The sequence below is a fragment of the Microcebus murinus genome, chromosome 2 (genome assembly GCF_040939455.1).
Source record: "Microcebus murinus isolate Inina chromosome 2, M.murinus_Inina_mat1.0, whole genome shotgun sequence".
Lineage (NCBI taxonomy): Eukaryota > Metazoa > Chordata > Mammalia > Primates > Cheirogaleidae > Microcebus > Microcebus murinus.
Genome location: NC_134105.1, coordinates 39,797,013 through 39,820,236, shown reverse-complemented (window position 1 = coordinate 39,820,236; position 23,224 = coordinate 39,797,013). Strand labels below are relative to the sequence as shown.

At 37.8% G+C, this 23,224-nt stretch overlaps 1 protein-coding gene across 1 annotated transcript in view; it reads right to left on the bottom strand.

Moving 5' to 3' along the window:
* ZFYVE9 (zinc finger FYVE-type containing 9) overlaps positions 1-23,224 on the bottom strand; it is a 150,159-nt gene that overhangs the window by 9,711 nt on the left and 117,224 nt on the right. The window contains exons 13-16 of the mRNA XM_012776239.2: positions 17,719-17,823; positions 6,299-6,449; positions 4,183-4,263; positions 1,542-1,704 (exon numbers count right to left, since the gene is read on the bottom strand). Coding sequence (XP_012631693.2) covers positions 1,542-1,704; positions 4,183-4,263; positions 6,299-6,449; positions 17,719-17,823 — 500 coding nt within the window. The remainder of the gene's footprint in view (positions 1-1,541; positions 1,705-4,182; positions 4,264-6,298; positions 6,450-17,718; positions 17,824-23,224) is intronic.

Sequence of the window (23,224 nt, the reverse complement as noted above, 5' to 3'; positions counted from 1 at the left end):
CAAGAGTGAGACCCCATCTCTACAAAAAAAAAAAAAAAAAAAAATAGAAAGAAATTAGCTGGACAATTAAAAAAAATTATATATATATATATAAAAAACATATATATGTATAAATTATATAAAAATTAGTCGGGCATGGTGGTTGATGCCTGTAGTCCCAGCTACTTAGGAGGCTGAGGCAGGAAGATCACCTGAGCCCAGGAGTTTGAGGTTGCTGTGAGCTAGGCTGACACCATGGCACTCTAGCCAGGGTAACAGAGTGAGACTCTGTCTTAAAAAAAAAAAAAAAAAAAAGTCTAGGGCAGAAGTCTAGTTGATGTGTTCAAGGAAGAAGAACAATGTTGCTTCTGAGAGGTGATAGGGTGGGAGGAGAGATGCCCAGATTCCATAGGGCCTTATTGGTCATGAACAATTTTGACTTTTACTCTGAATGATACTGGAAACCACTGGTAGGTTTTGAACAAAGAAGAGATGTTACTCTGACTATTGCATTAGAACTAGATTGAAATGGGGAAAGGGAGGTGGCTGAAATTAGAAATAAGAAAATCAAGTAGGAGGCTACTGCAATAATCTGGACCAAACAATATGGTGGCTTAAACCGGGATGTTGGCAACAGAGGCATTGAGGACTAGTATGATTTCTGAAGTAGAGCAAACAGGATCTACTGTTGGATTAGGTGTGAGAGAAAGAAAAGTGCCCAAGATGACTCCATGGTTTTGGCCTGAACCATTAGAATAGAGATACAATATACTAAGAAAGAGTGTAGGTAGGATTTGAAGCCCAATGAGGTGGTTTTTAAGTCCTAGCCCTGCCACTTCCTAACTTTGTAGAGCTGATATTTCATTTAGCTTTCTGATACTTGTTTACTCATTTGTAAAATGGGAATGACAATCCTTGTTATTATATCAAATGAAACAATATTAACAAAAATGTATTATAGTAATCCTAGCACTCTGGGAGGCCGAGGCGGGCGGATTGCTCAAGGTCAGGAGTTCGAAACCAGCCTGAGCAAGAGCGAGACCCCGTCTCTACTATAAATAGAAAGAAATTAATGGGCCAACTAATATATATATAGAAAAAACTAGCCGGGCATGGTGGCGCATGCCTGTAGTCCCAGCTACTCGGGAAGCTGAGGCAGTAGGATCACTTGAACCCAGGAGTTTGAGGTTGCTGTGAGCTAGGCTGATGCCATGGCACTCATTCTAGCCTGGGCAAAGTGAGACACTGTCTCAAAAAAAAAAAAAAAATGTATTATAAATCATAAAAGACTTAGGTATCACTATTATCTCAGTAACTTTAGAGGGACTGTTTTGTGTTATCAACTCCTTCCCTCATCCTTCCCTCAAAAATATATACAGATACTCCTTCAAAACTTAAGCTAAGAAACCAGAAACTTAAAATCCTATGTTATGCATACAAAGCACTCCTTTCTCTTCGGCAGGGCTTTCAGTAAAACTATAAAACACCAGTGCAGACAGCAGACAAACCCAGAGGCTAGCCCATAACTAAATGCCACCGGGGGGGACGCTTGCTGCATTTACCCTTTGTTAACGTTCTTGTCGTCATCCACCCACTGGATGTGGATGTGCTCCTGGGGATCCTCCGCATCCGCTTTCCCACAGGTGATGGTGAAGTCCTTCATCTCTCGCAGGGCCTGCCTCAAGGAATCCATGTTCTCTGCAGTGATCTGGACCATAACGCCATCTAAGAATCAATACCAAGATAATACAGATGGAAACAGCACAAAGCCAGGGAGGAGGGCAGATAAACACAGTACCTGGTATCTAGCAAATCCCTCTGAGTTAAATGTAAAACTTTGCTCTGCTCTCCAAAGCTGACAGATACAAAGAGGTTTTGTTCTTCGAGCTAAACCTCTTACTTATTGAAAGTGTTGTGAGGAGCAAATGCCAAGAAGGGCTCTGCACTTGCTTGCCAATTTCACTTCACACTCAACTAAGAGTCTCTGGAAAAACTTATACACGGTCACGTTCCTCTTCCAGACCCCCAGCCCATTTTGTTCCTATTTCCACTCTTGCATTTATCATCCTCTGATCATATTTATTTGCTTATGTTTCCATCTTTCTCACCTATATGACTGCCTGGCATAGACTGAACGCCCAGTAAATGTTCGCTAAATGAACTACAGTAGTGTGCTTAGGGATAAATCCATTTACTGACTAGCAATAAGGCAAACCTACCACAGAGTTTCATATGGGCTACCATATAACCAACAGATGGCAACTGTTTTTCAGCTGCTACCTACCTGAGTCAAAGGCAAACACTGAAATTGAGGATAAAAGTTGTCACATGCTGAGCAATTACCTTGCTTCATTGACACATAATTTTGTCAGCTGAAATAATTTCTAAAGAGCCTCAATAAAAATTTCATAAATAGGCAGCCAACTGCTGTACTGAAACACACAAGTGAAATGCAAAACCCAAGAAATTCCCAACCCAGAAAAATAAACACATAACTTTAAAATACATTGCTTTGCATTTGTAAGGATCTGTCCATTCAATTTATTTTTCTTCTTTACTTTTTTTAGAGATGGGGGTCTCACTATGTTGCCCAGGCTGGAGTACAGGGGCTGTTCACAGGCACAATCATAGCATACTGCATCCTTGAACTCCTGGCCTCAAGGGATCCTCCCACCTCAGCTTCCCGAGTAGCTGGGACTATGGGTGTGCCACTGCAATCAACTCAATTTGTCATTTTTAACAATGTTTAAAGGGTATTTTTTGATCACCTTGTAAACACATAATTTCGACTACAGTCAACACTTGACCATATAGGTATTAATTAGTTACTTTAGACCAGATGACTATTTAACTCCTGGATTTCTTTTCTTAACAATCTCTTAATAGCATGTTTCTGCTTTGTAGTCAGAGTTTGTAAAATTCAATTGAAATTTAGTGCACTTTGCACTTCATTCACTGTTTTATTAAATTTATCAAAAGAAGAAGATCAAAGCCATTATCTATAAATACATGTAAGATTATCTATTTATTTTATTAATAATAAACACACTGGAATCTAGCCCTCAGAAAGGACTGCTTTTACGTAGGGCCTTGGAGTGAGCTATTATAAAAATGAAAACTTGTCATCATGTAGGGCAGACTGTATTTTCTAAAGATGGTCATAATACCTCCTGTCTCACTTTTCTATAATGCTTTTCTACAATGCTACCTTCCTGTTCCCCCATTAAGAAATGGAGTCTAATTCTTCTCCTTTCTTCCAACACCAGAGTTTGGTGGAAGTGACACTGTGTGACTTTCAAGGCTGGGTCACAAAAGCAATGCAGCTTCCTCTTTGTTGCTGGAATACTCATCCTTGGAGTCCCAAGCCATCATGTAAAAAGTCCAACTATCCTGATGCTACCATGCTAAGGCCATGCTACCAGGCCATGCTAAGGAGTCCATGTGTAAGTACTCACTCCTATAGTCTTTAAATCATCCCAGGCCAGGCCCCAGATGTGTATGTGAGGAAACTTTCATATAATTATAGCTCCCAGCCATCAAATAACTTCAAGTCATTCCAATGAAGACCACCAGGATCACAGGGCATTGCCCTGTCAAGCCTGACCCAGAGGAATTAATACGCATGATAAAATAGCTGTTTCAAGCCATTAAGTTTTGGGGTAATTTGTTATACAACAAGAAAAACCAGATCAAAATACAATGAAGAATTGCCAACAAAGAAAATAAACAGCATGCCTATTAGCCTTTCATTAATTTAATTAACTTTTATCAGGATATGTGTCATGTCTAATTATAGCAAACCAGCAGCAAGACACCCCATTCTGTACTGCAATGATCACAGAGTTTCTTGTGGGTAGGAGGGATTACACTTCATCCTCACATTCACATATTTGTGCCCAACAATATATTTGAATTTAGACTACGTCTTCACAGGTACCTTATCCCAGAGCTCTAAAAAGCCATCTTTTATTTTTTATGTCACTCTCCCATGGTACCTATTCTGCTTACTCCCTTCTTTGCAGAGTTAGGCACGTTCATGGCAGTTTTAATTTGCTAAAGAGTGAGATGCTACCGAATAAATAATAGGAGTCAGACATCTAAAGCAGAATTGTCAAGGATTCCTTTAATGTCCCTCGATTTTTAGGTGTATATTAATAATTACGATGGAACTAATATGCATGCAGTAAACAACTCATTCTTTACCTTCCACAATACTGGACTTGGCAAGGTATCCTGAAGAGGATTTCAGAGCGCCACTGAACACAAAGAAACTGGCACCAGTCACTAAAATAGCAATAGACATAGTTTAGTTGAAGATAGACCCTGAAATGGAGGGATTGGTAACAATAATGAAATATTCAGTAGTTGGGAATTCCAAAAGTGATCATACAAAAAAATTAAAAATATCAAACCTATATTCCACAATATATAAGTAACGATGCTTATGATAGCTTTGGGAATAAGGTTCTGAGATACACTCCTCCATTTAGTTTTGCTCTTCCTCCAATCAAGAATCAAAGAATATTAACAAGCAAAAAAATCTTAGTGGTTAAGTCCACGGGTTGGCAAACTGTAATCCATTTGAACTGCAGCCTATTTTTGTAAATAAAACTTTACTGGAACACAGCCATATTCATTCATTTACATATTGGCTACGGTAATTTTTGTACTATAATCTAGAATTGAGTAGTTGTCGACAAAGACCACAGGCTTGCAAAACCTAAAATATTTATCAGCTGGCCCTTTCACAGAAAAAGTTTGTTGACCCTGATCTAAACCACTGATTTCCAGATTTTTTTTAGATGAAATATGTTTTGAAGATGGAGATACACTGCAAACCATTTCATCTTTCAAGTTATTTAAAAAAAAACACCTATTTAAAAGACAAACTCCTATTACTACTATCTCTTCATAAAAGAAAAAATATCCAGTTACATTTAGCTTTGTGGAAACTTCACTATACTGTCCTTATTTTCCACATCTTAAAATGAACTGGGCTCATTTAATTCCCTACCCATTGGCTCTAAAATATTTCTAACAGGTGATCATCCAGCCTTTGTCAGAGACCCCTAGTGACAAGGAGCCGACAACAGCATAAGGCAACCCATTCTACTGACGAAGAGCTCTCAGGGTTACAGACTGTGCTCTCAAACTGAGCCCAAATCTGGCTCCCTGTGACTTTCACCCTTAGTGCTGGTTCTGGCCTTTTGTAGCTATAGAGAGTAAGTTCAATCTTATTTCCATATAATACAGTCTTAAAAATAGAAATAGCTATTTTTTATCCTCTTCAAATCTATACCTTTTCAGGTTAAACATTATACTTTAAGAAGTCTTCTTTGATCTAGGTTCCAGATTTCCCACAGGTCTTCAATCATGCTCTGGAAACCCTAGTTTTGTCAATATACTCACAACAAGGAGATCCAGAATTTATTTGAATATTGTAGATACAATTTGACTAATAAGCACCGTGGACTTATCACCTATTTTATTTTAGATATTACATTTGAATATACATGTGCTAAATGCCTTTTATACCTTTATTAAACACCTGACTTTAAAAACATATTGAAGGCAGTGACCTGCTGTATGCCTAATAGGGAAGCATTTCACAAAACATACTAATGAAAGCTAGTTTAGGGAGAAATTCTGAGGAAAAAAAGATTTGTGGTCAAATAAATTTGAGAAGAGCTAGATGTGATCTTCCTTACAGGTTTCTCAGATTAAATTTATTAAGCAAGACTTACTTATTTATATGATTTATGTGAATATTTTTGAAAACATGGAGCCTGAGAAAACACTCTGGGCAACGTTACCTTGGGCAATGCTTCTCAAACTCTAATGTGTATTTCAATTACACAGAGATCTTGTTAAAATGCAAATTCTGATTAGAAGATCTAGGGTGTGTATTCTTCATGAGACCACACTCTGAGTAGCACTGAACCTAGATACCTTCCTTTGGAATCCTGTCAATCTATTAATTAACATTCTTTGTGAATGGTCACCCGGTAAGCTCCAAATCTACCTAAGCACACTCTCATTGTGGGGTCTAGTCTCACCTTCAGATACCAAAGCTGGTCCTGTCAGTACCTTAAGGCAATATTTTCAGAATGTTTTCCTCAATAACAGAGATCCCATTTTCAAACTCTGACTCTGGCTACTTGGGAAGTCAACATAATTCTGGAGAATATGGTTAGAAGTGTTAATTAATTTGCTTGTGGCCACCTATCTAGAAAGTGAGTGTTATGGGGCTGAGGTATCCAACTCTTCAAGTCCAGTATAATCTTTGATTATAATAATCTCAACCAGCTCAAATGCTCACCTTTTCTGGGCTGATTGTGAATACTGATAGCCTGGGTCTGATAGTTTCCATCATCATTCTGTACACACACAAGATGAGAGTCTGCCTTTTCATTGAAGCAGGCACCTCCTGCCAGGACATGCTCATTGGACTTGTTCATGGCTTTCATCATCTGCAATCAAAGAGAGTTAACCTTATTCTGACAAGAATAGGCATTTTTCTGTCTGACATGGCCCTACTCCATCTTCTCAAAGACAAAATAACAGAATAATATTACTTATTAAAGTGACAAAGGGGCCAGGTGTGGTGGCTCACGCCTGTAATCCTATCAGTCTGGGAGGCGAAGGTGGGAGGATCACTTGAGATAAGGAGTTGGAGACCAGCCTCAGCATAAGCAAGACTCCATCTCTACTAAAAATAGAAAAAATTCACTGGGCATGGTGGCACACACCTGTAGTCCCAGCTACTCAGGAGGCTAAGGCAGGAGGATTACTTGAGCCCAGGAATTTGAGGCTGCTGTGAGCTAGGCTGACACCACAGCACTCTAGCCCAGGCAACAGGGCAAGACTCTGTCTTAAAAAAAAAAAAGTGACAAAAGGGGCTACCAAATATTGAAAACAGTAAAAAATCACAGTCACCATTAGTAAATCAATATATACAAAAATTCCCTGTATAGTTTATAAGAGATTTGCACTATAACCTAATAAGCACATGACACATTTTACATTCATTTTTTGCCTTTTTATTGCTGCACTGAACTTAAGTAACTAAAATTAGTTTAGCTAATTGCAGTAGTTTCTCCTAGATTCTCTGAAGACATAAACTCTGAAACTCTAAGTTCAAAAAGAATGTCCCACATTAAAGTACATCTGCCTTCTTTTTCAATATCCAAAGAAATGAGGCCTTCTTCTAAAAACATATGAAATTCATTGTTTCTTAATTTTGCTAACTTGTTTTCAATTCTTTTGAGTATATATATTTGGGGGTAGAATTGCAGGGTCCTATGTTAATTCTAAGTTTAACCTATTGAGAAGCCACCAAATTATTTTTGTAGTGGTTGAAACATTTTACATTTCTACTAGCCATGTACAAGTGTTCCAATTTCTTAACATCCATGTCAACACTTGTTACCTTCCTTTTTTTCCAAAGCCATCCTAGTTGGTGTGAAATGGTACACCTCATGTGGTTCTGATTTGCATTTTTATAATGACTAATCGATGCTGAGCATCATTTCATGTGATTTTTTTTGCAGAACATACTTTGGGAATGTGATTTTTGACCATCTATATATTTTCTTTAGTGAACTATCTATTCAAGTCATTTACCCATTTTTTAATTGGGTTGTTTGTCCTTGTTTGCTTGTTTTTAGAGACAAGGTCTCGCTATCTTCCTCCTCCCACCTCAGCCTCACACATAGCCAAGACTAAAGGCACACGCCAACATGCTCTGCTCTCTTACTGAGTTGTAAGAGTTTTTTGTTTTTTTTTTTTTGAGACAGAGTCTCACTCTGTTGCCCAGGCTAGAGTGCCATGGCGTCAGCCTAGCTCACAACAACCTCAAACTCCTGGGCTCAAACGATCCTCCTGACTCAGCCTCCCAAGTAGCTGGGACTACAGGCATGCGCCACCATGCCTGTCTAATTTTTTCTATATATTTTTAGTTGTTGGCTAATTAATTTCTTTCTATTTTTAGTAGAGACAGGGTCTCGCTCTTGCTCAGGCTGGTTTTGAACTCCTGACCTTGAGCGTAAGCCTGCCTTGGCCTCCCAGAGTGCTAGGATTACAGGCGTGAGTCACCACGCCCGGCCAAGGGTTCTTTATATATTCTGGATACTAGGCCCTTATCAGATATATGATTTGCAAATATTTTCTCCCATTCTGTAGGGTGTCTTTTCACTTTCTTGACAATGTCTTGGATGCACAAAAGTTTTTAATTTTTATTAAGTTAAATTTATCCATTTTTTTCTTTTGCTGCTTGTATTTTCAGTGTCATATCTGAGAATCCAATGCCAGATCCAAAGTCACGAAAAATTACCCTATGTTTTCTTCTAATAGCTTTATGGTTTTTCCTTATATTTAGTTCATTGATCCATTTTCAGTTAATTTTTATATATAATATGTGGTGGGGACACAGTTTCATTCTTTTACATGTAGAAATCTAGTTGTCCAGCACTATTTGTTGGAGAGACTATTCTTTCACCATTGAATGATCATGAAACCCTGTTGAAATCAATTGGTCATAAATGTATGAATTCATTCCTAGCTTAATTCTACTCCATGCCAGTACCATAGTTTTGATTACTATGGGCTTTCAGTAAGTTCTGAAATTGGAAAGTATAAATCGTCCAATTTTGTTCTTCTTTTTTGAAGAACATTCTTGAATGGATATTCAAGGCCCCTTGCAATTTCAGATGAATCAGTATTGGGTTTCCAGTTCTGCAAAAAAGGCCACTAAAATTTTGACAGGGCTTGCATTGAATCTGTAAATTGCTTTTATTATTGACATCTTAACAATATTAAATCTTTCAGTCCATGAACACAGTAAATCTTTTCATTTATGTAGGTCTTCTTTAATTCCTTTCAGCAATGATTTATAGTTTTCAGGTTGTAAGTCTTTTATCTCCTTGGTTAAATTTATTTCTAGGTATTATATCAATACAACTCTAAAGCACCATCATCTCATGGCTTTACTTTGTTAGGTTTATAATGTTTATAACTTTTACAAAGTTAACATTTTAATATATTACTGTATCCTCAAAGCCATCTTAATTATAATTGAATACTCTTATACTAACATTTGTCAACTTCACTAATCCAAACCACTTCTATCAGGGTTTTCCAAAGGTTACTTTTAAATAATTCTTCTGCAAACAGGATGAGTCAGCTAGAAGATTCTGCTTAGCAAAGTCAACTGATAGACAAATTTAGGTTCTCATTTGCAATTTATATTTGTATCACATGAAAGAAACTGAGATGATCACAATTTTAAAGAATGTTCTATCCATCATTTCTTCCATATCATTAGGCTAAAGTGGTTTCTAATTTTGTCGACATAAGCAGTCTGAAACACTTTCAATTCAGACATTCTGAATAAATTAGCTAGCCTTGAAGGAAATCATTTCCCTGGATGTCAATTATTAAGATAAGCCCAATGAGATAAACAAACTTCATATACCTTTAGACATGAATGAATATATTTGTTCTCTTAAAATAATGTTCATTTATAATAAGAGCAGATCTTCCCAGATATTCGAAGGAAGTTACTGACCATAAAATAAACTTATACTTGTCATATAACGGTATAAATACTTGAATATACATTTTAGTTATGCTATTTCTCTATCAATTCAAATTCTGAAATATATCTTGTATTTATACGTATCTTCACCATAGTTCAAGGCCTAATTACCTCTTCTCTGGACATAATAGTAATTGGTTTTCCTACACTCAGTCTCTATCAGTTCTGATTCTTTCCACACAATGTTTCCGTACTTATCAAAGCACAGCTCTGATATGTCTGTCACACCTTCTCCATCTTGTCTTCCATTCAGAATCACAAGCTTTCTATGCTGTAGCCCCACACCCAATTTCCTGTCTTGCCTCCTTTCCTACAGTATCTTATATGCTGTTTATATGCATAACTATTTCCCAATGCCCCATCATTTCCCATCCCTGAGCCTATGCATGTTTTTATTCAGCCTTTTTTTTCTCTCATATCCATTCACTTGAAAAAGCTGTCCCCGCAAAACACTAATTCCCACATGATGCTTTCTTTAACCCTCAATCAGACACTAATGTAACCACTCCCTTCTTTGAAATGCCATAGCACATTCTCTGTATTTTTTATACCCCATTATCCATATTCACCCTTGGATAATGATGAATAGCAAGACCACCAGTATTTGAATACTGGCTTTGTTAGTAACTAGTTGTGTGCCCTTGGGCAATTTACTTCACCTCTCTGTGTCCCAGTATCCTCCTCTGTAAAATGGGATAATAAAAGTAACTATTTCACAGAGTTATGAGAGTTAAATAAATATTTACAAAGTGTTTAGAACAGCACCAAACACATAATAAGCACTGATTAAATGTTTGTTAAATAAAATTTGTATGCTCATCTTCCCTGCCCTGCATACTGAACCTTAAAAACAGCAGTAAATAATTCAACCAAGTACCTCTTAGGAGATAATGGAACTTAGGACCATTCCTAAGAGCTTACAAATTAATGAGAATGACTTACTGATAAAAGGCAGAGAAACAACTGCAGTAACAATAGTATGTGCAAAGTAGTTAACATTTATGGAGCACCAACCATGAGCCAAGCACTGAGTTAGCTGAGCTAGATGCTACTTGGGTATTAACTCAAATGAACTATTTTAATACATCAAGTGAAATAGCACATGAGCTTTATCACCCTATTTCCTACCCAGGGAGCCCAAGAAAATCACAAGAGACAATTAAAAGAATATAGTTCTATGAAAGACTGTGCTGGAAGAATGGGTGAGTGAGGAGTTATATCTAATCCATCTCTAAATTAACACACCATGTATTTCAATTTCCTCTCTGAAATCTCATGTTTCAAAAATGACAGTTTATCAAACTTTTTGATTTCAACTAGGAAGACTTGTAGAAGAGACATTTAAGCAGTGCTTTGAGGAATAGTTACAATTTGTATGATATGTTACACTTAGCACAAGGCCTTGCTCCTGGCAGGTACTGAATAAATATTTGAATATATTAATTAATAAACCAAATAAGTAGGAATAGATTTGGTGGGTTTGTCTCAGTATAAAGTTATACTGAGAGTTCATACTGTTAGCACAATAGCTCAGAAAAATTCTCAGTTCACTTGTAATTTCAGTGTCACAAAGATTAAGTATCCAATAAAATAAGTTTTAATGATTCAATTCTATAAACATTTAAAGTGATTATCAAGTGATTATCAAGTGATTATCAAAGACTTTAGGTAGGGAGATCCATTGTAAAGATGTGAAAAATCTAAGAAAGTGAACAACTGCATTAGGGATACACAAGGGAGAATGAAAGACATACTCTCTGCCCTCAGGTGGCTCATAATTCAGAGCAGGATGGGATTCATACCTATCAGCTACACACGCTACTTGAATAAAGAACAGTTGGGAAAACAGAGAAGAAAAAGAATGATACTGCCTAGGGGAGGGGGAACTCTATGGAGGTTTCCCAAAAACTATAACATATGAGTTAGTTTTGAAATAAGGTACAGAAAAAGAATATTCTGGAGAAAGGGAACGGCATGAGTGAAGGAACAGATATAGAACTGAGAAAGAAACCCTGAGCTGAATAATGATGGAACAGGTAGAGGAATATTCTTTCTTGTTATTTAGGAAAACTGTAAATATGTACTCTCCCAGTGGAGGGGAGGGGGGGGAGGGGAGGGGAGAAGAAAAAGAAAAAGAAAAAGAAAAAGGAAAAGAAAAAGAAAAAGAGGTCAGAAGATAATGAGTTAAGAAACACAAAAGGTGTATAAGGACTTAGGTTTTTATTCTGACTGGGATGAAAACATCTTCAGAGAGTTTTGAGCAGAGGAGTGATGTGACATGTCTGAGTTTTAAAAGGATCACTTAGGCTATTGTGCTGAGAACAGACTGACTGGGACAAGGGCACCAAAAGAAAATTAGGTAGGAGGCTATTGTATAAATCCAGATCAGAGACCAGATTGGTTCAAGGATTGCAAGGTGGTTGGAGACATATTTAGAAGGCAGTGCCAACAAAATTTCTTGATAGATTGGACTTTCTATCTGTCAGGGAATGAAAGAAAGAAGATTCAAAGATGATTGAAAAGTTGTGGGCCTAGATAACTGGTAGAATGATGGCCATTAACTTAGGGAAGACTACAAGATGACCACGTTTTGAGGGAAGAGCAAGAAATCATAGTTCAACTTGTTAGGCTCAAGATACCTATGCAAGTAGAGATGTCAAGTGGGCAATATGACACTCAAGTCTTCAGGCTGAAAATAAACATTTGGAAGACATCAGCACAGAGACAGTATTTAAGCTCATAGGACTGGATAAAATCACCAAAGAAATGAATAGAGACAAATAAGACAAGGACTAAGGACTAAGACAAGGACAAGGACTTGGCTTCTCCAAAATGAGTAAGAAACGGGGTCAGAAAGGGAAATGTACAGAGGTAGAAGTTAAATTTTGAGAAATGAAGGATGCCCTAGGAATCCAGGGCTTTTTGCAGTGTTTGATATAAACATTGTAAGATTAGAGCTGACAGTCTCCAGGCTAAAAGTGGCAGCAAGGCTGTGAATTCTGGGAGAGAGAGAAAGCGAAGAGTTTGGCTAGAAGCCTAGTGTCCTAGACTCACTGTTCACTCCTGTCAATGGGAGAAGACAGTATTATCCTGCATACAGAAGTTCAGCAGGGACTTCCTATGGCAGTAAGTGGACATACAGCATCATGGGCTCCTTCTTGGGGATCCTTTGATTTGAATTTATACCTATGGCTAAATACTCTTATGTATAAACTAGGAATAGCTATACTTAATCAATGGAATATCATCTCCCTCCCCTGCACTATTCTCCAGAGCACCTCAGACCAACTCCTTTCATTCCTTTGAAAAAAGGACTATGAGCTCCTCCTTCCTAGAAGAAATGTATTCCTTGAAGGCCAGAAAATCAAACACTTCACAAACAGATTTTAGTGCCATCTGTTCTCACCAGTGTTGCAACGAACCTTTGGAATTATATTATACTTTTGTGACTTCACACTTCTCTGAAGAATATGTGTAGTTTTTAATTAAAATACATCAAAGCTCCTATTTTAGAATTCTTAGAGTGGGAAAGGCCATTCAACCTATTTTTCAGCCTAACTTATACAAGACAGAAAACTGTACAAATAAACTATTTCACAGATTCTTGCATTATATTACAACCAAAATAAACTTCTCCAGTCCTGTCTTTTTGTCCTTGTCTCTAGTCCTGAGTAAAATGTTAACAAAATCTTGTCCCTTTTTGTATGAGATTTTGACAGGTTAACTGTGGCTATATTCTTGTAGTGACCTGATAAAAGTTTGAATATCCACTACATAACTAGAAAAAATGGTGTATTTTTCTTTTTTTTTTTCTTTTCTTTTTTTAAAACCTTGGTCACTCTTTGACAAAAAATGGTGTATTTTTTATAGTTATATTTAAAATAATTTTTCCAGGTGTGGTAGCTCATGCCTATAATTCTAGCACTCTGTGAGCTAGGCTAACGTCACAGCACTCTAGCCCAGGCAAGAGTCTCAAAAAAAAAAAAAAAAAAAAATTTAACTAGAAGTTTATAATCTAACTATAGTCTAACTAGAAGCTTATAGTCTCAGCTACTAGGAGGCTAAAGCAGGAGGATCATCTAAGCCCAAGAGTTCAAGGCTGCAATGAGCTATGATCACACCACTGTACTCCAGCCTGGGCAATGGAGTGAGATCTAGTCTCAAACCAACAAATAAAAGAAAAAAATGAGAACAAAGAGATGGGATAAATAGAAAACAAATGGCAAGATGTAGATTTAAACCCAGCCATATCAATAATCACTCCAATATACATGATCTAAACACCTTCAAAGGAAGACATTGTCAGATTGGATAAGCAAAAAAGATTCAACTATATGTTGTATATAAGCAAACCACTTGAAATTATAAGGAAACAAATATTTTAAAAGTAAATGGGTGGGACTAGCCTGAATAAGAGTGAGACCCCATGGGTTTGAGGACGGAATGTGATGGAGCAATACATTACAAAGCGGTTCACGGAAACTTTTGGAAGTAATTTTTAAAAATTACTTCCAAAAAAAAACTGGCAAAAAGCACATAAAGTGTACAATTTGATGAGTTCTGACATGTACTCACACCCATAAAAACAGCACTTGAAAAAATACTATTCACTTGGGAATGATATCTGATCATCTTACTACCATACAGGAAGCTCCCAGAAAAGGCAGGCATAATGTTATTACTCATCTTTGTATTTCACTTTACAGAATATATTTAACAAATGTTTGTGAAATAGATAATAAAACTTCAAATATGAGAAATAAAACCAGTTTTCAATGTATAGTCTCTTTCAACACTCTTCTGGGCACAAATTACATACAAATAATTCATTTTAAAGATTTGACTCTACCTGTTCTAATTTATTAGTCTTTGGTATTACAAGGTAGAACCATATAACAGCTAAAGACTGCTAATTAAATCCCAGAAAAAATTAAGCACACATTATAATATGGCTGCTATTTTATAATGTTAAAAAAAAAAAAACATCGCATGGAAAGTCATGGGTAAAAGGTTTCCTCACATAGGTCATTCTCATAATAACAGTGAGTGTTAAGCTCATGAATCCAATAAGACATCTGTGTGACCCTAAGTGCATACCAAGTACAAAATGTTTATTGAATGGATAAATGATTTTTTTTGTTTCTTTGGTTTTTTTTTTTTTTGGTTTTTTTTTTGAGACAGGGTCTTGATCTGTGTCTCCCAGGCTGGTGTACAGTGGTATCATCATAGCTTACTGTAACTTCAAACTCCTGGGCTCAAGCCTTCCTTCTTTTATACTAAGAAATAGTAGAGTTACCACCCTGCTTAATAAAACAATAAATTTTGTTGTTGTTGTTGTTTTGAGACAGAGTCTCACTTTGTTGCCCAGGCTAGAGTGAGTGCCTGGCATTAGCCTAACTCACAGCAACCTCAAACTCCTAGGCTCAAGTGATCCTCCTGCCTCAGCCTCCCAAGTAGCTGGGACTACAGGCATGCGCCACCATGCCCAGCTAATTTTTTGTGTATATATATTTTAGTTGGTCAATTAATTTCTATTTTTGGTAGAGACAGCGTCTCGCTCAGGCTGGTTTCAAACTCCTGACCTCGAGCAATTCGCCTGCTTCGGCCTCCCAGAGTGCTAGGATTACAGGTGTGAGCCACTATGCCCGGCCTAAAACAACAAATTTTAAGCACTATTTTATCACACTAAGTTTTAAAACAAAATTTCTCTTTAAAACCCCAATAATTACCATTAGATATTTTATAACTGATTATAAGAAATTTTTTTTTTTTTTTGAGACAGAGTCTCGCTTTCTTGCCCAGGCTAGAGTGAGTGCCATGGCATCGGCCTAGCTCACAGCAACCTCAAACTCCTGGGCTCAAGCAATCCTCCTGCCTCAGCCTCCCGGGTAGCTGGGACTACAGGCATGCGCCACCATGCCCAGCTAATTTTTTGTATATATATTTTAGTTGGTCAATTAATTTATTTCTATTTTTGGTAGAGACGGGGTCTCGCTCAGGCTGGTTTCGAACTCCTGACCTTGAGCAATCCGCCCGCCTCGGCCTCCCAAAGTGCTAGGATTACAGGCGTGAGCCACCGCGCCCGGCCTATAAGAAATTTTTATATTTAAGAAAGACTTCACATGCAAATAGGCAAAGAAGATCGTTTATATAATTCTGTTAATATGTGTATAGCATGCATAATTTCATTATAGTTATAAAATACAGCTTAATTCAAAACGTAATCATTTGCTTTTGGAACCTTATTTAAAGCCATATTGGGACTTACAATAAGCTGTGCTTAAATGTTAAAAATAGTTGAAAATAACATATATTTCTAGTAAGAGAAAAAAATTTTTAAATTTTACCATTAATATTACAGATAGAAGGCTAATTTTATACCTTAATCAAAAATGCAAATCTGGGACTGCAAATTAGTGCAACCTTTCTGGAAAAGAATTTGGAGATACCTCAAACAGCTAGATATAGAAATACTATTCGACCCTGCAATAGCATTGTTGGGCATCTACCCCAAAGAGCATAAGACATTCTATTAGAAAGACATTTCTACCCGAATGTTTATCGCAGCACAATTCACTATTGCAAGGACGTGGAAACAACCCAAGTGCCTGTCAATTCAAGAGTGGATAATTAAAATTTGGTATATGCTCACAATGGAATATTAATCAATTCTAAGAAACAACAGTGAGCTAGCACTGTTTATGCTATCCTGGATTAAGCTTAAGCCTGTTATCCCAATGATTAAGTAAATGGCTGAGTGAGGAAGGAAGGGGGAAAGGGAAGAGGGAAGGGAGGGAGGGGACGGAGGGAGGGAGGGAGGAAGAAAGGAAGGAGGGGAGGAAGAAGGAAGGAAGGAAGGAAGGGAGGAGGAAAGAAGGGAGGTGACACAAGACCAAGAAAATCGGCTCCACATCTACTCTCCATCAAATTGGTACTGACTAGGCCGGGCGCGGTGGCTCACGCCTGTAATCCTAGCTCTTGGGAGGCCGAGGCGGGCGGATTGCTCAAGGTCAGGAGTTCAAAACCAGCCTGAGCAAGAGCGAGACCCCGTCTCTACTATAAATAGAAAGAAATTAATTGGCCAACTGATATATATATATAAAAAATTAGCCGGGCATGGTGGCGCATGCCTGTAGCCCCAGCTACTCGGGAGGCTGAGGCAGGAGGATTGCTGGAGCCCAGGAGTTTGAGGTTGCTGTGAGCTAGGCTGACGCCATGGCACTCACTCTAGCCTGGACAACAAAGCGAGACTCTGTCTCAAAAAAAAAAAAAAAAAATTGGTACTGACTGATTAAAACTATGGTGCTCAAATGGTGGTAGTACTCACCAGGGATTGGCGGGGGACCGACATCCTAGGGATGTGGTGAGCATTGTAGGGGGAAAGGGAATGTCTCTAACCCTTCTTAGGGAGAGGCAAAGATATACAAGGTAACCAAAATGCCAAAAAAAAGAAAAGAAAAGAAAAGAAAAGAAAAGAAAAGAAAAGAAAAGAAAAGAAAAGAAAAGAAAAGAAAAGAAAAGAAAAGAAAAGAAAAGAAAAGAAAAGAAAAGAAAAGAAAAGAAAAGAAAAGAAAAGAAAAGAAAAGAAAAGAAAAGAAAGAAACTTCTATCAGGTGGTGGGCAGGTGGGGGGAGAGGAGAGGAAGGGTGTGCACTTACATAATGGGTTTGGTGCGCACCACCTGGGGGTTGGACACGCCTCAGGGTCTGGCATGTGGGGTGGCAATATATGTAACCCTAACAATATCTATACCCCCATAATATAATGAAATATAACAAGTATGACAAAATCAAGAAAAAAAAGATCAGATTCATATAATTCATCTATGTAATAGACTTGTTCTTCTGCTTGTAGGATTACCTAAATAAAATGCATTTGTATGTATCTGTGCAAAAACAAAAATGCAAATCTATCACTGATTATCATAGCTCAAAAGGTCAAATGACACAACAAATGGCTAAAGAATTTACAAATTGGCTTTTCTGTAATGAAACTCCCCATAATTGAACTACTAGACTATACAATATTATGAACCAATATAATTGTCAATTAATTAAAAACAAAATTTCGAAGTAATCATGTATTTTTCACCTTCATTCATGTTTTTTCAACTATGAAAAATATACCTTCATGATAAATCTTACCTCATTGTATCTGTTGCTGGGAATTTTGATGCTGGTTTTCCGAACTTCCATATCAACCACCAAACCTTGCACTACTGGCAAGGTATACTGGTAATTTCTGAAGTCCTGAGCCAAAGCAGATTGAAGTAGAATAAAGAATTCATCAATGGTAGGAATTGATTTATAGTAATAAAATAAACACAAATGGAAAGAACATTAATATTTAAAGATCCTATTTATTTAAATAAGGAAATGTATAATGAAAGCCCCACTGTATTTTAGCTCTCCATTTAGACTGTAAACTCTTATAAGTAAAACAGTTTCATATACCCCTGTATACAACACTAAACAAATATCTGAATTCTTACCCTGCTTTATCATCATTTAACATTTTCTAAATTTATTTGTTAAATCCCCGTAAGATAAGCTTCAAGAGGGTTCAGACTCTAACTTATTTTGTTCTTGCTATATCCTTAATGCATCTTAGACACTCAATATTTGTGGGAAACACACACACACACACACACACACACACAAAATATCCAATGTGGCTGAAGCAAAGTAAGCAAGAGTGGTAGGAGTTGAGGTCAAAGTAAGAACATATGTCAAGATTTTATAGTTTCTTGTAGGTCACCACAAGGACTTCTGACTTACTCTAGGTAGCTTTTGACCTGTTTTAACATTTTTGACTTTTTTATAACAAACAGGTGGTAGTAAGGGAACAAGGATAGAAAAAAAGGAGATCAGATAAACACAATAAAAATAACCCAGGTAAGAGATAGTGATGATAGACCAGGATGTTAATTAACATTTCAAAAGATAGTGAGAAGTTGTCAGATTCTAGATATATTTGAAAGGAAAAATTGACAATATTTGCCACTGAGTTGGATATAGAATGTGAACAATAAACGCAAGACTTCAAGATAATTCTAAATTTTCTGACCAGATATACCAGAAAACTGGAACTACCATTTACTGAGATGTAAAATATCATGTGAGTTAGAGAGTATTTCTAAGTAACTTACCTATATTACTTGCAACAGAGTTCAAGAACATTGATAGGGGGCCAGGTGTGGTGGTTCACGCCTATAATACTAGCATTGTGGGATGCCTAGGCGGGAGGTTCACTTGAGGTCAAGAGTTCAAGACCAGCCTGAGCAAAAGCAAGACCCCCATCTCTACTAAAAGTAGAAAAATTAGTCAGGCATCATGGTGCGAGCCTATAGTCACAGTTCCTTGAGAGGCTGAGGCAAGAGGATCGCTTGAGCCCAGAAGTTTGAGGTTGCTGTGAGCCAGGCTGATGCCATGGCAGTCTACTCAGGGCAACAGAGTGAGACTCTGTCTCCAAAAAAAAAAAAGAAAGAAAGAAAGAAAGAAAGAAAGAACATTGACAGGAACACAAAAAGTATCCAGCACCCAAGAACGTAAAATCACAGTGTTAAGTTTGCAAAGAAACAGGAAAATACAACACAAAATGAGGGGAAAAAAAAAATCAATCTATGGAAACTAAGCCAGAACCAACAGAAGATGTTAGAATTACCAAAGATAGTATAACAGTTATTACAATTGTATTCTAGATGTTCAAAAAGTTAAGTAGAGGCATAAAAGATCTAGAAAGACCCAAGTAAAACTTCTAGAGATGAAAATTACAGTGCCTGAGATTTGTTAAAAGATGGATGGAATTTACAGCAGCTTAAACACTGCAAAATAAAAGATTAACAAAATTGAAAGTGTAACAATAAAAATTATCCTAAAGGAAATAGAAGAAAAAAAGATTGAAAAAGAAATTAAAAAATCACTCGAGGTCAGGCGCGGTGGCTCACGCCTATAATCCTAGCACTCTGGGAGGCCGAGGCAGGTGGTTAGCTCAAGGTCAGGAGTTCGAAACCAGCCTGAGCAAGAGCGAGACCCCATCTCTACTATAAATAGAAATAAATTAATTGGCCAACTAATATATATATAGAAAAAATTAGCTGGGCATGGTGGCACATGCCTGTAATCCCAGCTACTTAGGGGGCAAGGCAGGAGGATTGCTTGAGCCCAGGAGTTTGAGGTTGCTGTGAGCTAGGCTGACACTACAGCACTCACTCTAGCCTGGGCAACAAAGTGAGACTCTGTCTCAAAAAAAAAAAAAAAAAAAAGTGAACTGTAAAACAATTTCAAGCAGCTTAATATATATGTAATTGGAGTTCTTGAAGGAGAAAAGTGGGTGAACAGAAAACATATTATTTGATGAAAACTATAAACCCATGATCTAAGAAGCTCAATGAATCCCAGCATAATATGAAGAAAACTATACCACAGCATATTATAATCAAATTGCTCCAAACCAGTGCTTAATAGAATACATATATTTTTAAAGCAGCCAGAGAAGAAAAAAAATGTTATGTAGAGAGGAACAAAGACAAAAGGGAAAACAATGCAGTCAAGAAGACAGTGGAACATCTTTAAAATACTCAAAGAAGAAAACCTAGAATTCTACATTCAGCAAAAATATCTTTCAAATATGAAAATGAAATAATGATGTTACAAACACAAAATCTGAAAGAATTCATCACCAGCAACCTTATTCTAACCTTATTCTACAAGAAATGTTGCAGGCAATCATTCCAGCAGAAGGAAAATGACACCAGATGGAAATACAGAGTTACACAAAGGAATGAAGAGCATAGAAAATGGCAACTAGAAGGGTAAATCTACAAGAATTTTTCTTATTGTTCAAATCTCTTTAAAAGATAATTGGAGGAGAGTGACATCAGCAAGACGGCTGACTAGAATTGCCTGGTGCTCATCCTCCTACAAAAAGGGACCAAAACAACAAATAAACAACTGTATTTCTACTGGAATGATTGAGGAAGTATGCTGAAGATCGGCAGGAAAGTGGCAAAATCCCCATGGAGCAAGAGAACCCCGGGACAGCACCATAGAGAGGAAAGCAGGCACCCAATCTCTGCCACACTGTCTCTCCCACCAGGGTCAGGTGAGACTTCTCACAGGGAAGAGGTAAGCTGGAGACCTCCAGTGGTCCCCATTATCACTGCAGATGCCTACAGTCATCCCTGGCCCTAAATCCAATTTTAAGAGTGCCCTGGAGTTCAGGAAACTGCACTGCCTCAGAGGACCCTCTTGCACAACCCCCCACCAGACCCAAACTGCTACAGCAAGGTGCCATCTTGAAACTGGACCCATTGCTAGAGTTCATCCTGCCCTGGGGGCCAATAGCCCCTGCATCTCTCCATCTTTGAAGCCCCTCAGTTGATTCCACCATGCTCAAACGGGTAGCTGCAGCACTACAATCCCGGCTACTCGGAGCCTAGGCTCAGCAGAATGGCTGAGACCCTGGCATCAAACCCACAAGGCACCCCATACCCTCAGGTAACAGGCAGACCTATACAGTGGGGAAACCAAGACACAGCCAGCTGGCTCGCCATGCCTGGCCATGACAGGCAGTCCAGCACAATAAAGGCCATGATAAACCCACAGCTAACATCACATTGAATGGGGAAAAGCTGAACATTTTCCCTCTGAGATCAGAAACAAGACAAGGATAACCACTTTCACTGCTTCTATTCAATGCAGTACTGGAAGTCCTAACCTGAGCAATTAGGCAAGAGAAAGAAATAAAGGCATGATGGCTCATGCCTGTAATCCTAACACTTTGGCAGGCAGAGGCAGGAGGATCACTTGAAGCCAGGAGTTCAAAACCAGCCTAGACAACACAGCAAGATCCCATCTTTACAAAAAATTAAAAAATTAGCCAGATGTGGTGGTGCATACCTCTAGTCCCAGTTACTTGGGAGGCTGATGCTGGGGGATCACTTGAACCCAAGAATTTGAGGTGGCACTGAGGATGCTATTGCACTCTAGCCCCGGCAACAGAGTAAGACTTAGTCTCAAAAAAATAAAAACAAGGCCGGGCGCTGTGGCTCACGCCTGTAATCCTAGCTCTTGGGAGGCCGAGGCGGGCAGATTGCTCAAGGTCAGGAGTTCAAAACCAGCCTGAGCAAGAGCAAGACCCCGTCTCTACTATAAATAGAAAGAAATTAATTGGCCAACTGATATATATATATAAAAAAATTAGCCGGGCATGGTGGCGCATGCCTGTAGTCCCAGCTACCCGGGAGGCTGAGGCAGAAGGATAACTCGAGCCCAGGAGTTTGAGGTTGCTGTGAGCTAGGCTGACGCCACAGCACTCACTCTAGCCTGGGCAACAAAGCGAGACTCTGTCTCAAAAAAAAAAAATAAATAAATAAATAAAAATAAAAATAAAAACAACAAAACAAACAAACAAGAAATAAAAGGCATATAAACTGGAAAGGAGGAAGTCAAATTGTCCCCTGTTAGCATGTATGACATGATCTTATATTACATAAAAACCCCTTAAGACTCCACAAAAAAACTGTTAGAACCAATAAACAAATTCAGCAAAGTTGCAGGATAAAAAATTAATGTGCAAAAATCAGTAGTGTTTCTATATATGCTAATAGTGAACTATGTGAAAAAGAAATCAAGAAAACAATTCCATTTATAATAGATACAAAAGAAATAAGATACCTAGGAATAAACTTAACCAAGGACATAAAAGATCTCTACACTGAAAATTATAAAACACTGATGAAAGAAATTGAAGATGACAGAAATGGAAAGATATCCTGTGTTCATGAATTGGAAAAATTAATAACGTGAAAATGGCCATAAAACTCAAAGTGATCTATAGATTTTATGCAATCTCTATCAAAATATCAATAGCATTCTTTACAGAATTAGAAAAAATCCTAAAAATCATACGAATCACAAAAGACCCCAAAAAGCCAAAGCAACCCTGAGCAAAAAGAACAAAGCTGAAGATATCACATTACCCAACTTCAGAATACATTACAAAGCCATAGTAACCAAAACAGCATGTTATTGGCATAAAAACAGATACATGAACCAATGGAACAGAATAGAGAGCCTAGAAATAAATTCACACACTGATTTTCAACAAAGTTGCCAAGAACACACACTAAAGAAAAAGCAGTCCTGTCAATAAATGGAAAATTATATATCCACATGCAGAAGAATGAGAATAGACCCCTACCTCTCACTGTATAAAAAATCAACTCAAGCCGGGCGCGGTGGCTCACGCCTGTAATCCTAGCACTCTGGGAGGCTGAGGCGGGCGGATTGCTCGAGGTCAGGAGTTCGAAACCAGCCTGAGCAAGAGCGAGACCCCGTCTCTACTATAAATAGAAAGAAATTAATTGGCCAACTAATATATATATAAAATTAGCCGGGCATGGTGGCGCATGCCTGTAGTCCCAGCTACTCGGGAGGCTGAGGCAGCAGGATTGCTTGAGCCCAGGAGTTTGAGGTTGCTGTGAGCTAGGCTGACGCCACGGCACTCACTCTAGCCTGGGCAACAAGCGAGACTCTGTCTCAAAAAAAAAAAAAATCAAAAAAAAAAAAAAAAAAATCAACTCAAAATGGATTAAAGACAAATTTAAAACCCCAAACTATGAAACTACTAGAAGAAAACAAGGGAACA